This window comes from Osmerus eperlanus, chromosome 23 (assembly GCF_963692335.1).
Source record: "Osmerus eperlanus chromosome 23, fOsmEpe2.1, whole genome shotgun sequence".
NCBI lineage: Eukaryota > Metazoa > Chordata > Actinopteri > Osmeriformes > Osmeridae > Osmerus > Osmerus eperlanus.
The window spans coordinates 466,087-486,022 of NC_085040.1; the positions used below are offsets into that span (position 1 = coordinate 466,087).

Consider the following 19,936-nt stretch of genomic DNA (forward strand, 5'->3'; position numbering starts at 1 on the left):
TATTTTTTTTATCCAGCGTTGCCCTATAAATTATAGGGCCTCACTTAGCATTCAAAATTGACCAACACGCGTTTGCATCCCTGTGCAAATCGTATGTGCTTTAGTACTCATGCATTCTGCCACCAAAAAAAATATTTCCTTCCAACCGGACGACCGGAAAGAGATCAAAGTTAGCGGCTGACATCTGCTTCGCTACACCTGCCTTCATTGAATGAGGTTTCACAGAAAGTAGCATCTGTTTTGGTCCTATCCCCATATATAATTAATATAATCGAAGTGCAAATATTTGGTTTTTAATTGGAAACACATTCCCACAAAACTGCAGTTTAACGGTGAGTAGGGCATCGTGTTACCCCATGTCACTAATTCGATAGGCCAACGACCGGGTGTATTTTGATAGGTTAGCTTTACAGTAGCGTAGCGACTAGCGTCTAGAACAACAAATGCTACTTGCAATACTTGTTAATTACTCACATGTTTGAATGCATTTGCTTCGTCTGTGAGCATTGTAGGTGAGATAAGGTTGCAAAATTATTTGTATGTTCATGGTTGAGGGTTAGCGACTATATAGCACGTACAACTTGACGAACTAAGCTTGCTAGCCAGCTAACATTAACGGGTTCCGTATATTTCCTGGAGTTGACACTGGGGTAATGGATGGTTTGAAACACATGCGAATGAAACATAAAGGTCCGAGTTTAACTGTCATTACCGAACATAAGCAAATTACTAACTGTTGAATGAACTTCATGTTACTTGAAGGGGATGCTTCTTCGTAACGTTCATTTGGTGTAATTGGTGCTTTCCCCTCTGGTTGTATATTCAGGAAATAGTCTGTGCCCTCTAAACCGAGGTGGCTAAATGCACATGCCGAAATGGCACAGATAGGAACGCGCTAGGTAGCTGAACAGCGACCAATCGTTTCCAGCCGTTTGGTGCACCTGGAGTGGCTGTTTCTAATAAGCGTTAGCTTTTGCATCGTCAAGAGACGGGTCAGTAAACAAGCAATAAAGCTAGCAGGCTAATGCTAGCTTGCAAACGGTCGCTGCAGTTGCACGTCGTTGGCAACGAACGAGGATGCTAGCTACCAGTAACAGACTGTAGTCAGTTGCAGTTGTTACTGAACAGTTAGCTACATTCGGAGATAAATGGACACACAACAACCTATGACGGGATTCCCAAATGAAGCTAACACGTCTTTCCGCGTCCCGATATTGAAATTGAGAACCGACTATTCCGTTCTGCCTCGTCTCATGCTGTGCCCCGTTTCCTAGGCGACGAGCTGGCGCAGGTCGTGGGGTGCCCGTGGACCATGAGAGACAGCGGAGGCAGCCTTGCACAAAACCGCTGGCAGGGCGAACTCGGTTTGACCGTGGGCCAGGAGGATAGCGGGGGTGGGGGTCTCCCTGGGGAACACCTCATGGACCCAGCCTCCACGCACCACGTCCCCAGCCCCATGCACCTGAAACTGGGGCAGAAGGAGAGGGTGTGGGGGGGGGAGTTCATGGAGCAGGAGGGGATTGACGAGGACGGGGAGGAGGAGGAGGAGGAGAACGAAGGAGACATGGAAGAAGCGGAGGATGAGGAGGAAGAGGTTGATTTCGAAGGTGAAGAATGGGATGAGGAGGACGAGGACGATGAAGAGGAGGAGGCAGAGTTAGAATATGAGGTCCCACACAAGCTACCTTCGTCGATACCTGACCATCCGCAACACCACCTTCACCATCATCATCACCACCAGCAGCTGCGAGGAGGCCCGCCCCCAAACCAGGAGACATACGACCACCAGGCCGAGCACGAAGCAGGGGACTCGCCTAGGTTCCTCCCTCGTTCCAGGGTCAACGGGTTCAGGCAGCTCAGGCTGAGGCGCTGGCTGAAGCTCAGGGCCCACGGGGGCCTGGGGACCCGGCTGACACACCACTGGAAGACCTGGCGCCAGAGGGCCCAGTGGGTGGGGACCCTGGGGCACCGCAGGGCGAGGCGCTGGCGTCGGTACGGCGTGTACGCCAACCGGCAGAGGAGGAGCGGGGGGCAGAGGAGAGCCAGGTCTCCGCTGTCGGACGAAGATAGGATCAGCTGCTCGGAACGAGGTGAGGGAGGAGGGAGGGAGGAGGGAGGAGGGAGGGGGAGCGAGAGGGAGAGGGAGAGGGAGAGAGAGAGTCTCCTCTGATGAATTCCTCCCTGTGTTGTCGTCTATAATTCTTCACAGCAATCTGACTCTTTCTCTCTCTCCCTCGCTCGCTCTCGCTGTCTCTCTATGTGGACATATTAGACAATGACAGATTTTTAAGTGTTCAGTGTAGAATACCACTTCTGTATATTCGTTGTGTGGTGCCACTGTTGTACAGCATATATTTAACCCCTTTTATTATTGTCTCTCTTTCTGTCTCTTTTCTATTCCTTCTTTCTGTCTTTATCTACATCTTTCTCTCTATCCCTCTCTCTTCACCCCATCTCTCTCTACCACTCCACCCTCCCTCCCTCCCTGGTCCCAGATGAGCGGTTGAATGGCTACTCGGACTACCAGAGCAGCCAGGAGAGCGGGGCGGAGCGAGGGGCGAGGAGGGAGGCGGAGGCCTTGCACCCGGCCGGCAGGGACAAGCCAGCCGAGGTCGCCCTCACGGAGGAACACATGAGCTGCGTCACAGGTAGTCAGGAAGTTGTGACGATGTCAGACTGGTTCTGTAATGATGTTAGACTGGTTCTGTAATGATGTTAGACTGGTTCTGTAATGATGTCAGACTGGTTCTGTAATTATGTCAGACTGGTTCTGTGATGTCAGACTGGTTCTGTGATGATGTCAGACTGGTTGTGTGATGATGTCAGACTGGTTGTGTAATGATGTCAGACTGGTTGTGTAATGATGTCCGACTGGTTCTGTGATGATGTCAGACTGGTTCTGTGATGTCAGACTGGTTGTGTAATGATGTCATCCCCCAGGGATCCTGGATGAGTCTCTCCAGCAGTATGGAAGTCTGATCCCCGTCCACGTAGATGACATCGTGGAGAAGCTGCAGGATGTCTTCAACGAGAGCTTCTCCCAGCCTCACAGGTGCCACACACACACACACGCCTTGAAAAGATTCTGCCTCTGAAGACTTTCCCTGATAATAAAAGATGAACAAGATGTTTAATGTGGCCTTTGACAAGCTACTCTGTGTCTCTCGCGCTCTCTCTCCTATGTCTCTCTCTCCTTTTCCCTCTCTCCTTTTCTCTCTCACTCTCCCTCCACAGGAAAACAGTGGTGCAGCACCTTATTCAGTCCTACCAGAGGTCGTCGGGCACGGCCATGGTCAGAGGGTTCCGTGTGAACTACAAGCGTCACGTCCTGACCATGGATGACCTCAGCACTCTCTACGGACAGAACTGGCTCAATGACCAGGTGAGGCGGAGGACAGATTCATTACTCAGAAGTCACGTGTTTGTGCAGTGCCTTTTCAAAAAGAGATTAAATTCCATCTTGAGTAATTTCAAAATGAAAAAATATCCCTGGACCAGATGGCTTTTTGACGATGCTTACTGGTCTTGGAGGTGACTCAGTTTTCACGATCATGCATCCTGTTAGAGCTGTGTTGACCCAATGTCTGGTGTTTACCCACAGGTCATGAACATGTATGGGGACCTAGTAATGGATTATGTACCCGAGAAGGTAATATTTATCAATACAATATATTTATAAATGAATATATATTTTTAAAAACTTTTCCAGTTGAACTGTTCATTTAGCAGACGCTTTTATTCAAAGCAACATACAGGGCGGGGTTGAACCTGCTGACAGACCTGCCAGATGCTCTAACCGCTTAGCTATACCCACCTCCGTGCAGTTGCGTCCCAGACTGTCAATCATTTATCCTAACCAGTGTATCAACCTCAGAATACGAGACCAACTGTCTTTTTCCTCCTTCCCAGGTCCATTTCTTTAACAGCTTCTTCTACGACAAGCTGAGGACGAAAGGCTACGATGGCGTCAAAAGATGGACGAAAAATGTACACAAGCCGCCATGATTCCTAGCTAGCTACATTGCTGTACACACACACACACACATATATATTATTTATCCTCCCTCTGTCTGTCTCGCTCCAACTCTCCCTTTCCATCTTTCTCTGCCTCCATCGCTCTCTGCCTCCATCTCTTTCTGCCGCCATCGCTCTCTGCCTCCATCTCTTTCTGCCTCCATCTCTCTATGCCTCCATCTCTCTCTGCCTCCATCTCTCTCTGCCTCCATCTCTCTCTGCCTCCATCTCTTCCAGGTGGACATCTTCCAGAAGGATCTGCTGCTGATCCCCATCCACCTGGAGGTCCACTGGTCTCTGGTGAGCGTGGACATTCCCAAGAGGGCCATCACCTACTTCGACTCTCAAAGGACGCTAAACCGCCGCTGTCCGAAGGTGAGGACGACCCACCGGGGCGTCTCTGAAGCGAGCCTGGGTCTCTCTGAAGCGAGGCTGGGTCTCTCTGAAGCGAGCCTGGGTCTCTCTGAAGCGAGCCTGGCTCTCTCTGAAGCGAGCCTGGCTCTCTCTGAAGCGAGCCTGGCTCTCTCTGAAGCGAGCCTGGTGCTTTCTCTCTGAGAAGACCGGATCACATACCAGTTTGATGTTGCTCTTGCTGTGTTGTACGAATGCCAGGTAGACGTGTCTGTGTTTAAAACCAGCTATGACGTTCTTCCTCTCAGCACATCTCAAAGTACCTCCAAGCCGAGGCCGTTAAGAAGGACCAGCGAGGTTTCCTCACAGGGTGGAAAGGCTATTTCAAAATGGTGAGTCTGTGGGCCTCGACAACACTCCCACTCATTGTGTGTGTGCGTGTGTGTGTGTTTCATGTCTGACGTCTCGCTGTGTGTTTTCAGAATGTGGGCCGTCAGAACAACGACAGTGACTGTGGAGCGTTCGTCCTACAGGTGTGTCTCACGCACCCACACACACACACACACACACACACTGCTTCTATTAAGTCATTCCGAAGGGGCACATTTTCCGTGTCGTCCTATTTTACCTGATATGGTTAACATCCATCTTGTGTCCTCTCTCCTCCTCACCTCTTACTTTCTTACTCTTCATCTCTCTCAACTGTCTTACATGATCCAGTACTGCAAGACCTTGGCCTTGGGGCAGCCATTTAGCTTCGGCCAGCAGGACATGCCTAAACTCAGGAGGCAAATGTACAAGGAACTGTGTAACTGCAAGCTCTCTCTGTGACCCCTGGCCGTGACCCCTGGCCGTGACCCCCCCACCCCCCCCCCCCCCTTCCGGGCGGGCGGGCGAGAGGACGGGGGAAGGAGCGGGCGAGAAGACAGGGGAAGTAGGGAGAGTAAGATGGACGCGCAAGCGACCTAAGAGAAAAAGAAAAAGAGGAACGTTTTTCAGAAACAACTTTTTCTCCTCTGAAGACTTCCAGGGATGGAACACGTGGAGGGAGAGAGGGGGGGAGGGAGAGAGGGGGGGAGGGAGGGTAGAAAAGGAGGGGGGGGCCCTCTCTCCCCTTTTTCCCCGTTTTTGTTTTTTGCCCTTTTTAACTCTTTTTCTCTCTCTTTCCCTGTTTTTATTTACATGTTTATGGTTATTTCCTTGTGGTTGACAGAGGCCAACTCGAACTCTTTTACTCTGATAGTTGCTACGGTGACACGTGCATTGAAAAAAAATGTGTATTTGAACTTGGGAGGGAAGGGTTTCTCTCGTCTCTCTCTACCACTCTCTCTATTGTTCTTTCTCCTTCTCTCTCTCTCCCTCTCTCTCTCTCTCTCTCTCTTTTTCTCTCTGTGTCTCGCAACTGACTATCATCCCTAACCCAACCCAAACTGAAGAGCTTCACTTCATTTTTCTCGTTTTTCCTCTTTGTCAGTAAACGTGTTGCTATGCTTATCGTTGGAAAAAAAATTATAACAGGTGTTTATGGAGGGACACACTTTATTGTTTCATATTTTTGAGTAAAAATAAATGATAATCCTTACCAAGTTCAGAGTCACCATGTCGGACCATGTCAGCCTCAGAAATACATTTTCAGTGTTGTTCCAAACTAGTTTATTATTATACTTTTTTTGTAACAAAAGCGATCTTGTTTATAGGTATGTGTTTTTTTCCGTTGTATTCTTTTGTTTTATTATTTTTCTCAAACGGGCGTTGACGGAACATACTGACTGTTTTATATCTTCTAAAACGCATTATGGTTGCAAAGAATAAACGAGTTACATGGCAAGGATGAGGTGGAAAGTTGAATATTTATTTTCTCAATATAATGTGGACAGAAACAAGATTACCCTAGCTTGTGGTGAGATTTTCCCATTCATGAAAAAGGCCAACTGTCCAACATGGACTGTACCAACAGTGGCAATTGAACAACGCTCACTTTGATGGAGGGTCTTTTGTGTAGAGATGTAACTCTCATGATAGAGGTTTCTTTTTACAACGGTCAGATACGAAATGCACGCATGAAAAGATATACCGTCAAAAAGTTTATTCTGATAAGTGATTAAACTATGACTCACTGTCACTCACTGCCCAACTTATAAAGTTCAATGTTCTCGTGACTAGTCAAAGCGACACGATGGTACGTCATGAACTTCTGGCTGGTCCTAAAACAGTATAATGTTTTGTTAAAACGCCGTCCGACTGCACGAGAAGACCGGAAAAGGAGACTTGAGAGCGATGTAGTACGTTTCATTGACAAGAATAAAAAGACCAATGAAATTTCACTTCCAGAGAGCGTCAGCCAATGGCTGTATGGAATTGGAAGACTGAATTATGTCCCGCCTACTGATGTTCACGATGATGGATTGACTGTCACCGCCCACTTAATAAGTGACATACAAGTGAGCCAATGGTGTGTCCCAATGGGTGGGCTCACAGTTGATTGATTGTGTGCTCCTGCAATGACAACGCTAGTTGGAACGTCACGTTGGCGTATATAACACATTTCTGCCACATTCTCTTCCTTTGTAATAATGTCGGCTGAATATGAAGATAGGTAAGAAACCGTCATGGTTGAAAACCATTTTTTGTCATGTTTATCAATCCTCATTGAAGTGATGGTATAACATTGTCGTCGCATGTTTGTTTTTTAAATATATGCGTTTGTGTTTGAAATACTTTGAAGGTTTTCAGTATTGGCTAGCTTTTTGGCTAACATTGGCATACCCGGCTTTTTAGGATAGAACACAAACTTTTAGACTTACGATGTTCAGAAATGCGTCAGTTTAAGTCACGTAAATGGGTATTAGACTGTACATTGTTTTTAAACGGCATGTAGACTTTTCCAACGACTCGAAGGGGCTTAGTTGGAGCGTGAGCCGGCGTCTTGTACGCACGTGAGTGGCGAAGTTGATTTCGTGGTAGTCCAAGGCCTTCCCTAGTTTGATCTAAAATATTTTTTTACATTTTAACGGTACCATCAGTTAACCGTGTAAAATGTTATCGTCAAGGCCCGTTAGTATATGTATAATGGCTCTACTGTATGCCTTCCTCGATGGTAGGGGTGGGGAAAATGTGACACGCACATGGTCTACTCTACTCGTAGTCACGGATCAGACAATGGCAGGCCGCAAAATTTACGCGGAACAGCCTAACTTGTCCAACCCGTGAAATCTCTAGAAGGGGGGTGTAAAATCATTCAACTGGTTAACCTCCCCCCATCTACCACTGTTTCGTTTTGTCATAATGCTTTTCGCTGACGAATCTGTTCTAGAAATTGTTCGACATGGACGTCAGGCCCTTGCCATGGCCCGCTTTGCTAGTAAACAGTGGCTAGCGAGTAACCGCATGCGTTTCTTTTGAATAGACGAGCATCATAGATTATTGGGGGTTAATTTGTGTAATATTAGGCTTAATCTGTAATGTAGTGTCGAAAATGTGTTTGATTTTGCGCATTTCACGTGAGCACGCCATCAGCCATCGAGCTATCCACCGGCTTTCGAGCCGTGGGAAACGACCATCTTGAATATCGGAAATAGAAATGGCGGCCGAGAACCTAGTGGCATTCTCGTTAAACCGGAAAATGTCACCCACCCACATTAGACATGCTGATGGCGCCATACATTGCCAATTACGCAGTCATCTTGTGATATTTTTTTTTATATAAAAACATATTTTTTCCTAATAAAAATATAGGACATATGGGAATGTTGAGTTGCAATTTATACCAAGTTAATGATGCCATGTTATTGCACTGATATGGAGTTCACTAGCTAATCTCTGTTCTTTCTGCAGTCCCAGAGACAATGGCCCTGAGGGGATGGAGCCGGATGGTATCATCGAGGTGAGTGCGCTAATGACTTCAGGGGCGTCTTGTTGCCGTTTTAACTTGCTTATTTGGATGCGGAAAGTGGTTATGTGCACTTGTGCTAAAACGCTCATGCTAAACTGTTCAGATTGTATTGGCAAAGACATTTTCTAATGTGGCATTTTCTTTCCCCCCCTCCCCCCTCTACAGAGTAACTGGACCCAGATCGTGGACAGTTTTGATGAGATGAGCTTGCATGAAACCCTCCTCAGGGGAATCTATGCCTATGGTTTTGAGAAGCCCTCTGCCATTCAACAGAGGGCCATCCTCCCTTGTATCAAGGGTGAGTAACGACAACGCACCTTGGGTTCAGGGCGTTTGACTCTTAAGGTAGTAAAGCGACTGTCTGATTTGAGCTGATGGCTGAGGCTTCTCCCATCTCCACCCCCCTGTCACTGGGCGAGGCGGTGTCCTCTAATGGCACTGATTCTTATATCTGACAGGGGAAGAGAGAAGCAGTCCATGTTCATCCCAGTCATCTCTGTTCAGTGAGGATAAAGGCTGGTTCATGCAATGGGCACATCACTAAAATGTTAAGGCCTAGTGTTGTGTTCAGATTGGTGTTGTGCTGGTAGAGAGCGGTGTGTGTGTAATACTGAAAGTGGGAAGTTGTGAGGTTAAGACCGGTAGCATGGCGGCAGCCAACATTCTACCCACAATGCCACAGAAAGGTCACCTTTTTTTGTTACATGTCATTTAGCAGACGCTCTTATCCAGAGCGACCTACAGTAAGTACAGGGACATTCCCCCAAGGCAAGTAGGGTGAAGTGCCTTGCCCAAGGACACAACGTCATTTGACACGGCCGGGAATCGAACCAGCGACCTTCTGATTACTAGCCCGATTCTCTAACCGCTCTGACGCCTGACTTGTTGGTGTGGTTTCACTCAGTAATCTCTGTCCTCCTCCTGTCTCCCCCTCTCCTCCACAGGTTTCGATGTGATTGCTCAGGCCCAGTCTGGCACAGGGAAGACTGCCACTTTTGCTATCTCCATCCTGCAGCAGATTGACATTGAGCTGAAGGGAACCCAGGCCCTGGTCCTGGCCCCCACCAGAGAACTGGCCCAGCAGGTACTCGTCTAACATACCCAGGACGCCTCTTAACAATGGTAATATCAATTACCATTTATAGAAATACTGACAATTACAGAAAACCCTCATGGCATGTGTACTAATCCTAGTCCCAGCTCCTACCCCTGATTACACGTCTTGTACAACAAAGGCTTTTGTGTAATGTTTAAAATTGATCAGTGCATAGTCAGATCGACCCATATTTTTACTGGACGATAATGGCAGCATGTGTGGAAGGGTCAGGGTCGATGTCATAAAGGTGGAGGAATGCTGGGTTGGAGGTCTTGAGGGTGGAGGCTTCATGTGACAGTCTTCTATGTCCTGTGACACGTCATGTGACGTGTTTCACAGCCATAGGGACAGACTGTTTGTGGTGGTTGTCTCTGTGACTAATGCATTTTTAAGTGCTTGTGTATAAACTCCACCATCTCCACCCCCCCTGTCACTGGGCGAGGCGGTGTCCTCTAATGACACTGATTCTTATATCTGACAGGGGAAGAGAGAAACAGTCCATGTTCATCCCAGTCATCTCTGTTCAGTGAGGATAAAGGCTGGTTCATGCAATGGGCACAAAACCACTGTTTATGACTTGGAACAGAGTTTAGCTCTTGTTCGGTAAAGTGTTGCTCAGCAAAGATGTTGGCGTTCTCTAAGATCCAGTCTGCTCTGTGCAGACATGGATCCCGCTTGGATGTCATGTAATTGGGTCCCGTTCCATGTCTCAGACAGTTAACGGATCAGACTGTGCACTTCTAATCCTTCACGACCAGCTGCCCCTAACTACATGCACCATTTACACATCATGGTGGCTGACACTTGACCTGATTCTACACCCAGTTACCTGACCAACCAGCTAATTATTACTCAGGTGTGCCAGATTAGTTTGAGTGAGATCCAACAGGCAGGTAATTCTCCAGGAACAGTGTCGTAGCCCCCTGTGCTAAGTGTCCTGACCCCGGTTCCTCCTGGCTGTCCTCAGATCCAGAAGGTGATCCTGGCCCTGGGGGACTACATGGGCGCGTCGTGTCACGCCTGCATCGGAGGCACCAACGTCCGCAGCGAGCAGACCAAGCTCCAGGCGGAAGCCCCCCACATAGTGGTGGGGACCCCCGGCAGGGTGTTCGACATGCTCAACCGCAAGTTCCTCTGTAAGTTCCACATGCAAGGGCATTTATAATTTTTACTTCCAAAATTACATCTGTCATTGGTCGGAGCTGTATAATGATGATATTCATGCGTGTCAACTGACTCCGGAACCCCCTGAGTGTTCTGGGCTCCCGGTCAGCGTTCTGTTGGCCGGTGTGTTCCGGAACACCAGGGACCCGGAACCCATGATCAGATTCCAATCTGGCTGAATACAGCAAAACGTACTGACAATACAGGAACTCCAGTGTAAATGATAAGGAGCTTTAACATTTAAGGTGACCAGCTTTACTCTGGAGAAGCCATCTTGTTTGGGCTGAGTTTGGTTCACATTAATTTTATATTATTTTCAGTGGCTAACTGTGTTCCTCCTGTTTGCTAGCTGCCAGGCACATCAAGATGTTTGTCCTGGACGAGGCTGATGAGATGTTGAGCCGAGGGTTCAAGGACCAGATCTACGAGATCTTCCAGAAGCTGGGCCCCAACACACAGGTAAAGACCCAAAATGGCTGCCGGCACAGAACCGCTTGTAAACGGGGCCAGAGTTCCCTCTCCTCCCAGCCCTGCAGTGCTGTTGGAGGACTGATGTTCTTTGGCAGAGAATCCATCTGCTCTCCACAGTGAACGGGCTCCCAGTCCCTCCTCACTACTTAATAGCAGATTACACATCTTTTACCATCCCCTCTGATTCATGTATGGAATAAGATACAAGATGACAATTGTTGACGCACACAACACAACCTTAATAGGTCTTTGTAACATTCTTCTGAAGTATGCAGTTCATGTGTCACCATTGGCCTTCGTCACCCACTACAGTAGCTTAACTAACATGTCACTTGTACTTGCCACACCCCTGTTCTGTACATCCTTTAACCGGTGACCCCTCCCTCCACCAGGTGGTGCTGCTGTCGGCCACCATGCCGTCAGACGTGCTGGAGGTCACCAAGAAGTTCATGCGTGAGCCCATCCGCATCCTGGTGAAGAAGGAGGAGCTGACTCTGGAGGGAATCCGTCAGTTCTACGTCAACGTGGAGAAGGAGGTGAACACTGCTGCTGTCTCACGCACACACAGTACAGTACACATACAGTACAGTACACACACAGTACAGTACACACACACCTCCAGGACTGTGAAGGAGGGGGGGGGGGTCTGTTTAGTGATGATCACCCATGCGTGTCAACTGATCCCAGAGTCCCCTGCGGTTGCCGGGCGCCGGCCGGCGTTCTGCAGGTCGGCGTTCCGAAGCTGCAGGCCTCTGGAATGTGATCTGACCTCATGAGACTGAAAACAGATGATGGTCACATCCGTTGGCATGGTAGCCGTTCTGTGTCAATCGTCGAGTGCATGGTTGATGTGTGTTTGGGCAGAAGTTTTGCTTCATTGGCCAAAAAACCTGTTTTGATAAGATATTTACCAGCACGCATCTCTTTCATCTACCTTCTCCTTGCCTTAAACTTCATTTTTAGCGGAAGGTAACGCTAGTCTGACCACTCTCTTCCCGTCCTGCAGGAGTGGAAGCTGGACACGCTGTGTGACCTGTACGAGACCCTGACCATCACCCAGGCTGTCATCTTCATCAACACCCGGAGGAAGGTGGACTGGCTCACTGAGAAGATGCACGCCCGTGACTTCACCGTCTCTGCCCTGGTGAGGCCCCTCCCCTGAGGCCACACTAAATGACAGTTGAAGCTTGTGCCAAGAGTCAGTTTGAACCAACTGTAGTTTCTTGATATTCTGGTTTAAGTTATTGTTGGTCTTGGCATTTCATCATTTTTGTAATGCAAATATCTAAAATTTGGTAGATGGTAACTGATTTCCCCCCTGTCACTGGGCGAGGCGGTGTCCTCTAATGACACTGATTCTTATATCTGACAGGGGAAGAGAGAAGCAGTCCATGTTCATCCCAGTCATCTCTGTTCAGTGAGGATAAAGGCTGGTTCATGCAATGGGCACATTAACAGCACAATACTCAGAGCGTGTGATTAGCTGTAGTGGGCAAAGCTTTCAGACTGGAGTGGTACAGAGGGCTCTTCTAACATGAAGGGCTGAAACTCTGCTTGTTGGATTGGTCCGTGTAGTGGGGGTGTGGTCTAGGTCTGACTCATTCCATTCTCTCGTGTTTCCGATCACTGCTGGAACAGCAGCCCTTTGGCCAGGAAACTGTCTTGCTCACCAGGAAACCAGCTTACTCACCATGAGTCATGATCGAGACGTAACCCACACCCAGTTAACCTTTTACCTTAATTTATTTGTGGTTTAGTCTAAGGTCATGTTACTGGCTTGTAGTAATCACCTTATCTTACCCAGGAAGTGGAGTGTCATAATACTGAAGCCCAATTTGTCTACATTTAATTAGGGTTGGATACTTTGCAAACGGTGCATGTGGAAAGTACAAGTGCAGAGTTCTAAATGATTCCTGTTTGTCGAGGAACCACATCTGACAAGCCACGTCGCAAAAGTAACCACATCTCAACCAGTTCCGGTTCTTAATGTTTTCCATGTTCTGATTCTGTGTTCCAGCATGGAGACATGGACCAGAAGGAGAGAGATCTGATCATGAGAGAGTTCCGCTCAGGATCCAGCAGGGTCCTCATCACCACTGACCTGCTGGTAGGTACACGCCCCCCCCACCCCACCCCTCTCTGTCTGAGGGGCCAGAGTTCCCTCTCCTCCCAGCCCTGCAGTGCTGTTGGAGGACTGATGTTCTTTGGCAGAGAATCCATCTGCTCTCCACAGTGAACGGGCTCCCAGTCCCTCCTCACTACTTAATAGCAGATTACACTCATCAGAATTATAAACGACAAACCCTCTTCAGACTGTTTAATACTCCTCGTTCTCCTCGGGCCGATTCTGGGGTTGCATCAGAGCTGGACCTTGACCGGCTAGTTGTTGCACATGTGAACTTTACGCATGGTCATGTAACCAGTTACGCAAGGCTGTCCCAGTGGGTTGGGGGTGCTTGGATCACGCCAGGCCCATGATGGCAGTGAGGCAACCAGGAAGTGATGGTGTGCTGTGAGTGAACTTTAACCCCTCTCTCCTCCAGGCCAGAGGTATTGATGTCCAGCAAGTGTCCCTGGTCATCAACTACGACCTGCCCACCAACAGGGAGAACTACATCCACAGGTGAGATTACGTCTCCCAGCATGCACTTGTGCAGCATGCAGGTGTGTGTAAACTCCACCATCTCCACCCCCCCTGTCACTGGGCGAGGCGGTGTCCTCTAATGGCACTGATTCTTATATCTGACAGGGGAAGAGAGAAACAGTCCATGTTCATCCCAGTCATCTCTGTTCAGTGAGGATAAAGGCTGGTTCATGCAATGGGCACATGCTGTAGACTTGATCCATACAGACATCAAAACACTCCGATCTGGAAACTAGAAAATGTGACCGCACGATTAGGCGTGGTGGCGTTTTAGAAGATTTCCTCAAGACCTTTATACGACAGGTTGCCTGAAGTCTAGCTGTGTAAATGTCATGCCACTGATATACCAGCTAAAGAGGCTTTTAGTCTCAATACTTGCACATGAACACCCACCTGATCGATGCTAACTCCTCCCCCTTCCGTGTCCCCCCCTTCAGGATTGGTCGAGGCGGTCGTTTCGGCAGGAAGGGTGTGGCCATCAACATGGTGACTGAGGAGGACAAGCGTACTCTGCGCGACATCGAGACCTTCTACAACACCTCGGTGGAGGAGATGCCCATGAACGTTGCTGACCTCATGTAGACGAACCCTCTCCCCTGGAGTTCCCAGCCAAACACCGGCTTCATTTTACCCTCCCCATTTTCTTTCTCAAAATTAATAATTTGCGATCCTACGCAGGCATGGTTTTAAGATTTCTTCTACGTAGTTAGTCGATGTACCAGCCTGTCTGCCTTCACTCACCTCTAGGCCCACTAAGTCTCCCCCCATCTTCAACCAACCTTTCCCAGAGGTTACAAACTGATATTGGCAAAACTTTGTCATGAAACGACAAACTTGGTTGTTTCTTTGCTCAATTGTTGCAAAAAAAGCGTCTCCTTGAATTGGAGAATTTTTAGTTTTTTTTTTTTCAGACTGACTGTAATTGGTCTGTTTGTAGTCATGCATTTAAGAACATTAACCGTGGACCTTTTTGTGCTTCTGAAAGTTTGCCAGAATAGTACTTAAAATAAGACTGAGACTAAGAAAGGAAAAAAGAAAATGAGAAAAAAAAATGCAAAACTATGTATCCAATACAAATTGATCCGTCTCTAAGGAGGGGGTAATGGGGATTCAGGCAACTTCTTCAATAAAAAAAAAAGAATTGTATAGAAAATCGATCATGAATGAGTTATGATGACGTGTTCTGTCCCAGGTGTCTGCTATGTGTGTTCATACCGCTTTCTTGTATAGTCAAAATTTGTGACGTAGCATTTTTAGTTGCGAGAACAATTTCTTTTTTTTTTAGGGGAGTGGTGCAGACGAATATTCAAGGTGCAACACGTCTTGATAAGCCTGTTCAAATCTTGTCACAGTGTTGACTTTTGCAATGACTAGGTCTTTATATTTTTATTTTATTTCAGGGTTTTTTTTCCAGAACATATTTGATTTTGAAAAGGGTGGTGTAACATTTGTAACCTACCTCACAAAAAAAACAATTGTTGGAGGGTTCTTGAACACAAAAGGACCAAAACTACAGATTTCGAGTATATAGAGATTATACAGTTTGTCTTTGTTTTTTTCTGTTGCTTGTTTAAAAAATGCCTGTCATTGGGAGGGTTGGTTTGCGGGATGTGGGGAAGTTGATGGTCAGTGCTATTTTTTAAATGACTTATTAAATGTGATGAAATTGTTAACCTTTGAGACAGAAGCAGTGTATCAACTTTTCTACATTGGATTCTGTATAGTATTTATTTTAATGGTCTTAAATAAAGGTATTTCTCCTTTTTAACAAGAAAAAAATATATATTATATATGAAACTGGTACTCAAATTTATTTGGTCACTTAATTGACCAAACATTTTTCACGCCTCCCTATAGTTAAGGTGCATTTAGTTGGTCTTGTCAAAGGAGTAAAGGCTTCTCCACTAGAGGGCGATAGGCGCTAATCCAGTCAGTCTTGTAAACCAACAAGAATTTGCGTTCACTTCACAGTTGTGCGGCACCCGGGTATTGCCATTGAGACGCCTCTTGTCAGTTTCACCACTGGGGGTAAGTTTGTACGTCCACAGATGGTTGTCCGTGTGAGAAAATATGTATATTGGGACGATGAGAAACGAATAATTCTCATGGATAGTTTAAACGTCGGATTCCATGAGACAATTAACCTGATAACCGTCGTTTAACAGAAATCACGACTTCATGAACAAGATACAGACGAAATGAGCCGTTTAATGTAGTACTGACAAGATCACAAGTTACTGGATCAAAAAACGCCTATTATTTTTGGCTGTGGTTTGGTAGAGTTACCCAACAGAGGAGAACAAGTTTTGCACTGTGACGCTGAGTGGGTTAAACTAGCCTGTGCAATCTAGTCGGCATCTCAAAATGCGCTCTCTTCATTCTGACTGACGAGTTTTACAAATGATCAGAACTAGTTTTCCTTGTTTGGTCTGTCATTTTTCAGTCCTAGCTTAAACACGTTTTCCTCACACGCGTCATTAACACTCGTTGTCACACTGGCGTGTTTGACACAGGAAGGCTGTCAAGCCCAAAATACTGAGATTGTGTTACTATCTTGGTCTACTGACTGTGGTCAAGTATCTGGCGGTTATAGGTGCATTTTCATTAACGTCCACCAGGGGTCGTCTTCTGTCACGAAAAAGGAAAAGTACTTTCACAGACGTTCTCACAAGAAGCTATTGCATTGATTTGATCAGAGCGATCCTTTCCTGTGAGCTCGTCTTGGTTTCAGTGTTTCTACTGATACAGGCCTGTTCAGAGACTCTTCAAATACAATCTACATGTCTGCTTTCTCCTTGTTTGTCTGGTTGAACATAACTTACAAGCTAGCCGTTTCCCAGCTGAGTGGGACACCAGTCAGTTATCTGTTGAGCTCCTTTAATAATGGTTGTCCCGAAAGTATTCTTATTAGACATTCCTAAACACACACACGTTAAGCAGAGATTTGCATTTACACACATTAATGCACATGAACACACACGCACACTCACATACACACACACACACCCTCTCCATCTGTCCCATACCTATAATTCCCCCTCCCCCACCTCCTTTCCTTCATTCCATCATCGTCATACCTCTCTCTCCCTCACCCTCTCCCCCCTTCCAGACAACAGCTCTGCCCCCCCAGACCCCCTCATCGCCATAGCTTCACAACATGTTATGTTTCTGTATATGTTATTCCAGTTCAGTGTAGGTGGCCCATCATGCACTTTCCCTGCGTCCGGGGCCAGTTTCCCCCCGCCATCACCTCCCTCTCCCCCCTGCTGGGTGCTCGATTGTGGGCCAGGGGATTATGCGAGGGGGAGGCTCGTAAAGGGCCTGCCAAGGCCTTTCTGGCCTGTGACGGATGGCTGGGAGACTGAAGGCAGCATTTGCATGAGAAGAGGGCAGAATAGAGGCCCCATTCAACGTCCCTGACAGGGAGAACTGAGAACTGGGAAGCTGCCTCCTTTCTCCATCTCTTCATCCCTCCATCCCTCCCTCCTCTTTCACTGCTCCTAACATTCTCCCCTCCCCACAGACCCCCTTCTCTTTTCTTCTCTCTTTCTTCAGCTCTCTCTCCTCTCTCTCTCTCTTTGCCTTTCTTTTACTGCTTTTTCTTAACTTCGACGTTTGCCACATCATCCTTTCCACACCTCACTCTTTCTCTCCTTCGTTCTCGGCCCCCCTAATCTATCTCTTTTCTTTCTGCCTTATTTCTTGATTTCATCCCACTTAATTTCTGTTCATTCAGATTTCCTCTCCTCTCTATCACGCCATTCTGATTTCTGTGGTTTCCATGGCAGCTGAATACTGATGATGAAATCCATAACACACCCATAGATATGCCTCCTTTACTACTGAAATAAGTCGCGTGAGTCAATGACTTTCCTTGCAGCTTCAATTCACATTGACATGAATGACTTCTATGGGTCGCATTCAGAGGATTCTCAGATTCTGAGGGAACTACGACTGCTGAAGATAACAGCTTTCTTAAGTCAAAATGGAAAATAAATGTAACTAGCTTGACATAGGTTCATGTGTCACAAAAAAATTAAACGTTTCAAGGTGGTAGGCTTATAGGCTTATTACATTTGAATGTAATTTATAAATTAGTTTGTAGTGAATTTCCTGTCTTGTGACCCTGCCTTGTTAACGCTAGGGCCTATCTGTCTGACTCTCGACTCCGTAGAGACTAGAAAGGATTATTGTTCAGTCGACTAAAGACTGTATGAAATGTGTTTAGGATGCAATTATTACTTCAAATGTATTAAAACAACGCATACTTTAAAACTGTCATTAGAACAGCCCAACATTTTTATTGAAGGGCCTAAATGTTTTAATCTTAATTACTTTATAGACGTTTAGCTTTTAGTCAACATTTCTTAGATTAGCCTATACCGTTGGATTCTACACCTACACAGTTTTACTGTAAACGGAGAAACTACTAAAAGTACTTTCACACTGTGATAAGAAAGTGACAGTTTGTTTGCTGTTTACACATATTTATAAGCTACCGATATATACTGCGTTGTGCAATTCCGTGGTAATAACGTATTTACTTTATTCCTCGACAATATAAGGGCTGATTTGCCCCTGAATGCCCTGCTACCGTTCTCATGCATAATACACCGCGAGGTGCGAAAACTTTTCAGCTTCTTAAGGAGTTAACATATTAGTCGTGACGTGTGAGTTATGTTGCTCGCAAACACACGATCTGTATTCAGTTCGCCCCGCGTTACCCTCCTGTTGAGATGAGCATTGTCATTGAGAAAGATTCAGCTAATTTGTCACCAATGCAAATGACGAACAGTAGTCGACAGAAGAGAGAGAGTGTGTGTGGGGGTGTGTGTGTGTGTGTGTGTGTGTGTGGGGGGGGGGGTGTGTGTGGGGTCACAGGTCCCTCCGCTCTGAATCGCTCAAGCAAGGCGACAGCGAACATCAGCGCAGGTATTACCCTCTTAGCACCTTGTATTCGCCCGCAGATGGGTCTCCACGAGGCCCGGGGCGAGAGACAGGCGGCGGAGAAACGGAGGTGCGAAGGTAATTATATGTAATGACCCCCGAAACTATCACAGTGGCGAAGAAACCGGAGGAGTTGGTATATATCATAAAGCAGTGTAAGCCCCTCGTTATGTCTCTGAAGGGACTCAATGGTATACAAGTGTCTCATTCCTCTGTTTATGTACTTAAGCTTCTGCGAAATCAATAGCCTACAATTTAAATGTAAAGCATTTAACTTCTCTGTTGTTTACAATTAGACCTCTGTTCATAGGACAATATAAGTAAAATATAAGTCCCCAGGATATGACCCCCAGGGGTGTCAGGTGGCTGAGCGGTTAGAGAATCGGGCTAGTAATCAGAAGGTCGCTGGTTCGATTCCTGGCCGTGTCAAATGACGTTGTGTCCTTGGGCAAGGCACTTCACCCTACTTGCCTCGGGGGAATGTCCCTGTACTTACTGTAAGTCGCTCTGGATAAGAGCGTCTGCTAAAATGACTAAATGTAAATATGATGGGATGTTTCAAAGGAAACTGATGAGTGAATTAAGAACTCAAACAGAGAGGAACCATCATGTGTTTAATGACTTTAATTGTCTATTAAATTCTCTTGGAAAGCTATATCTGGACCCAGTCCAAATCATCATCCAACCATTAAACCACTAGGATCAGAGAAGTAGTCTAGAAGACTCTGTGTTATCAACACTGAAATAAAGTAAATTTTCTAGTTTCCAGATCAGTGTTTTTATGTCTGGATGACTTAAGTCTACAGGAGTGGGACATACAAACACACATGAACACAAGCCTGCCAAGGCTTTAATTTGTAAAGCACATATGTACCGATGTGAACGAAACCGACATTTAAGCGATTAGGGTCTTTTAATAGTAAACACACAGCACAATGGCACAGGTGGTGAGCTACAGTCCCATTAACAGGGCAAAGACTGGGGACAATAGAGAAAGTGCTTTTCCTTTGTGAGGCGCTAGGAATGAAAACCTTGTTGTAACTTGCTGCTGACGGACTTCAACTTTGAAGGACTTGAAAACAGGATTTTACATTGACAAAGAAGTGGGCCTAAACATAGTGGGTGGGTGGTTGTGTGTGTGTGTTTGTGTGCATGAGTAATGGGGATGTAAGAGAGTGTGAGAGAGAATGTGTGTGTGTGAATAATGGGGTTGTAAGAGAGAGGAGAAACTGTGTTTGTGAGAGTGTGTATGTTTGTGTGAAAGAGAGAGACTGTGTGTATGTGTGTGTGAGAGAGAGAGAGACTGTGTGTATGTGTGTGTGAGAGAGACTGTGTGTATGTGTGTGTGAGATAGAGA

The 19,936-nt window shown here is 46.6% G+C and overlaps 3 protein-coding genes and 2 non-coding genes across 6 annotated transcripts in view; all 5 read left to right on the forward strand.

Annotated features, from left to right (window-relative positions):
- Nucleotides 1-4: 4 nt before the first annotated feature.
- On the forward strand, nt 5-5,277 carry senp3b (SUMO specific peptidase 3b). Its single transcript, XM_062449019.1, has 11 exons — nt 5-332; nt 1,275-2,090; nt 2,496-2,648; nt 2,941-3,052; nt 3,235-3,382; nt 3,602-3,649; nt 3,910-3,987; nt 4,252-4,389; nt 4,674-4,757; nt 4,848-4,898; nt 5,086-5,277. The coding sequence occupies exons 2-11, from the start codon at nt 1,313-1,315 to the stop codon at nt 5,194-5,196; spliced, it is 1,701 nt and encodes a 566-aa protein (XP_062305003.1). The 5' UTR covers nt 5-332; nt 1,275-1,312; the 3' UTR covers nt 5,197-5,277.
- The window catches only part of snapc2 (small nuclear RNA activating complex, polypeptide 2), a 184,729-nt gene continuing 168,208 nt past the window's right edge, over nt 3,416-19,936 (forward strand). Inside the window, 1 exon segment of the mRNA XM_062449018.1 lies at nt 3,416-3,420. The gene's annotated coding sequence lies outside the window, so the exon portion shown is untranslated.
- On the forward strand, nt 6,867-15,107 carry eif4a1a (eukaryotic translation initiation factor 4A1A). 2 transcript variants are annotated; one of them, XM_062449233.1, is made up of 11 exons: nt 6,867-6,961; nt 8,200-8,248; nt 8,423-8,555; nt 9,202-9,341; nt 10,321-10,489; nt 10,867-10,976; nt 11,381-11,524; nt 11,995-12,132; nt 13,006-13,095; nt 13,532-13,611; nt 14,070-15,107. In XM_062449233.1, exons 1-11 carry the CDS (start codon nt 6,939-6,941, stop codon nt 14,212-14,214), a joined length of 1,221 nt encoding a protein of 406 aa, XP_062305217.1. In that variant the 5' UTR covers nt 6,867-6,938; the 3' UTR covers nt 14,215-15,107. The 2 variants fall into 2 exon arrangements, with proteins under 2 accessions (XP_062305217.1, XP_062305216.1); XM_062449232.1 differs by lacking the exon at nt 6,867-6,961 and adding an exon at nt 7,189-7,301.
- On the forward strand, nt 10,558-10,700 carry LOC134010187 (small nucleolar RNA SNORD10). Its single transcript, XR_009928331.1, has one exon. It is a non-coding gene; the product is annotated as a small nucleolar RNA SNORD10 (small nucleolar RNA).
- Nucleotides 11,637-11,774, forward strand: LOC134010185 (small nucleolar RNA SNORD10). Its single transcript, XR_009928329.1, has one exon. It is a non-coding gene; the product is annotated as a small nucleolar RNA SNORD10 (small nucleolar RNA).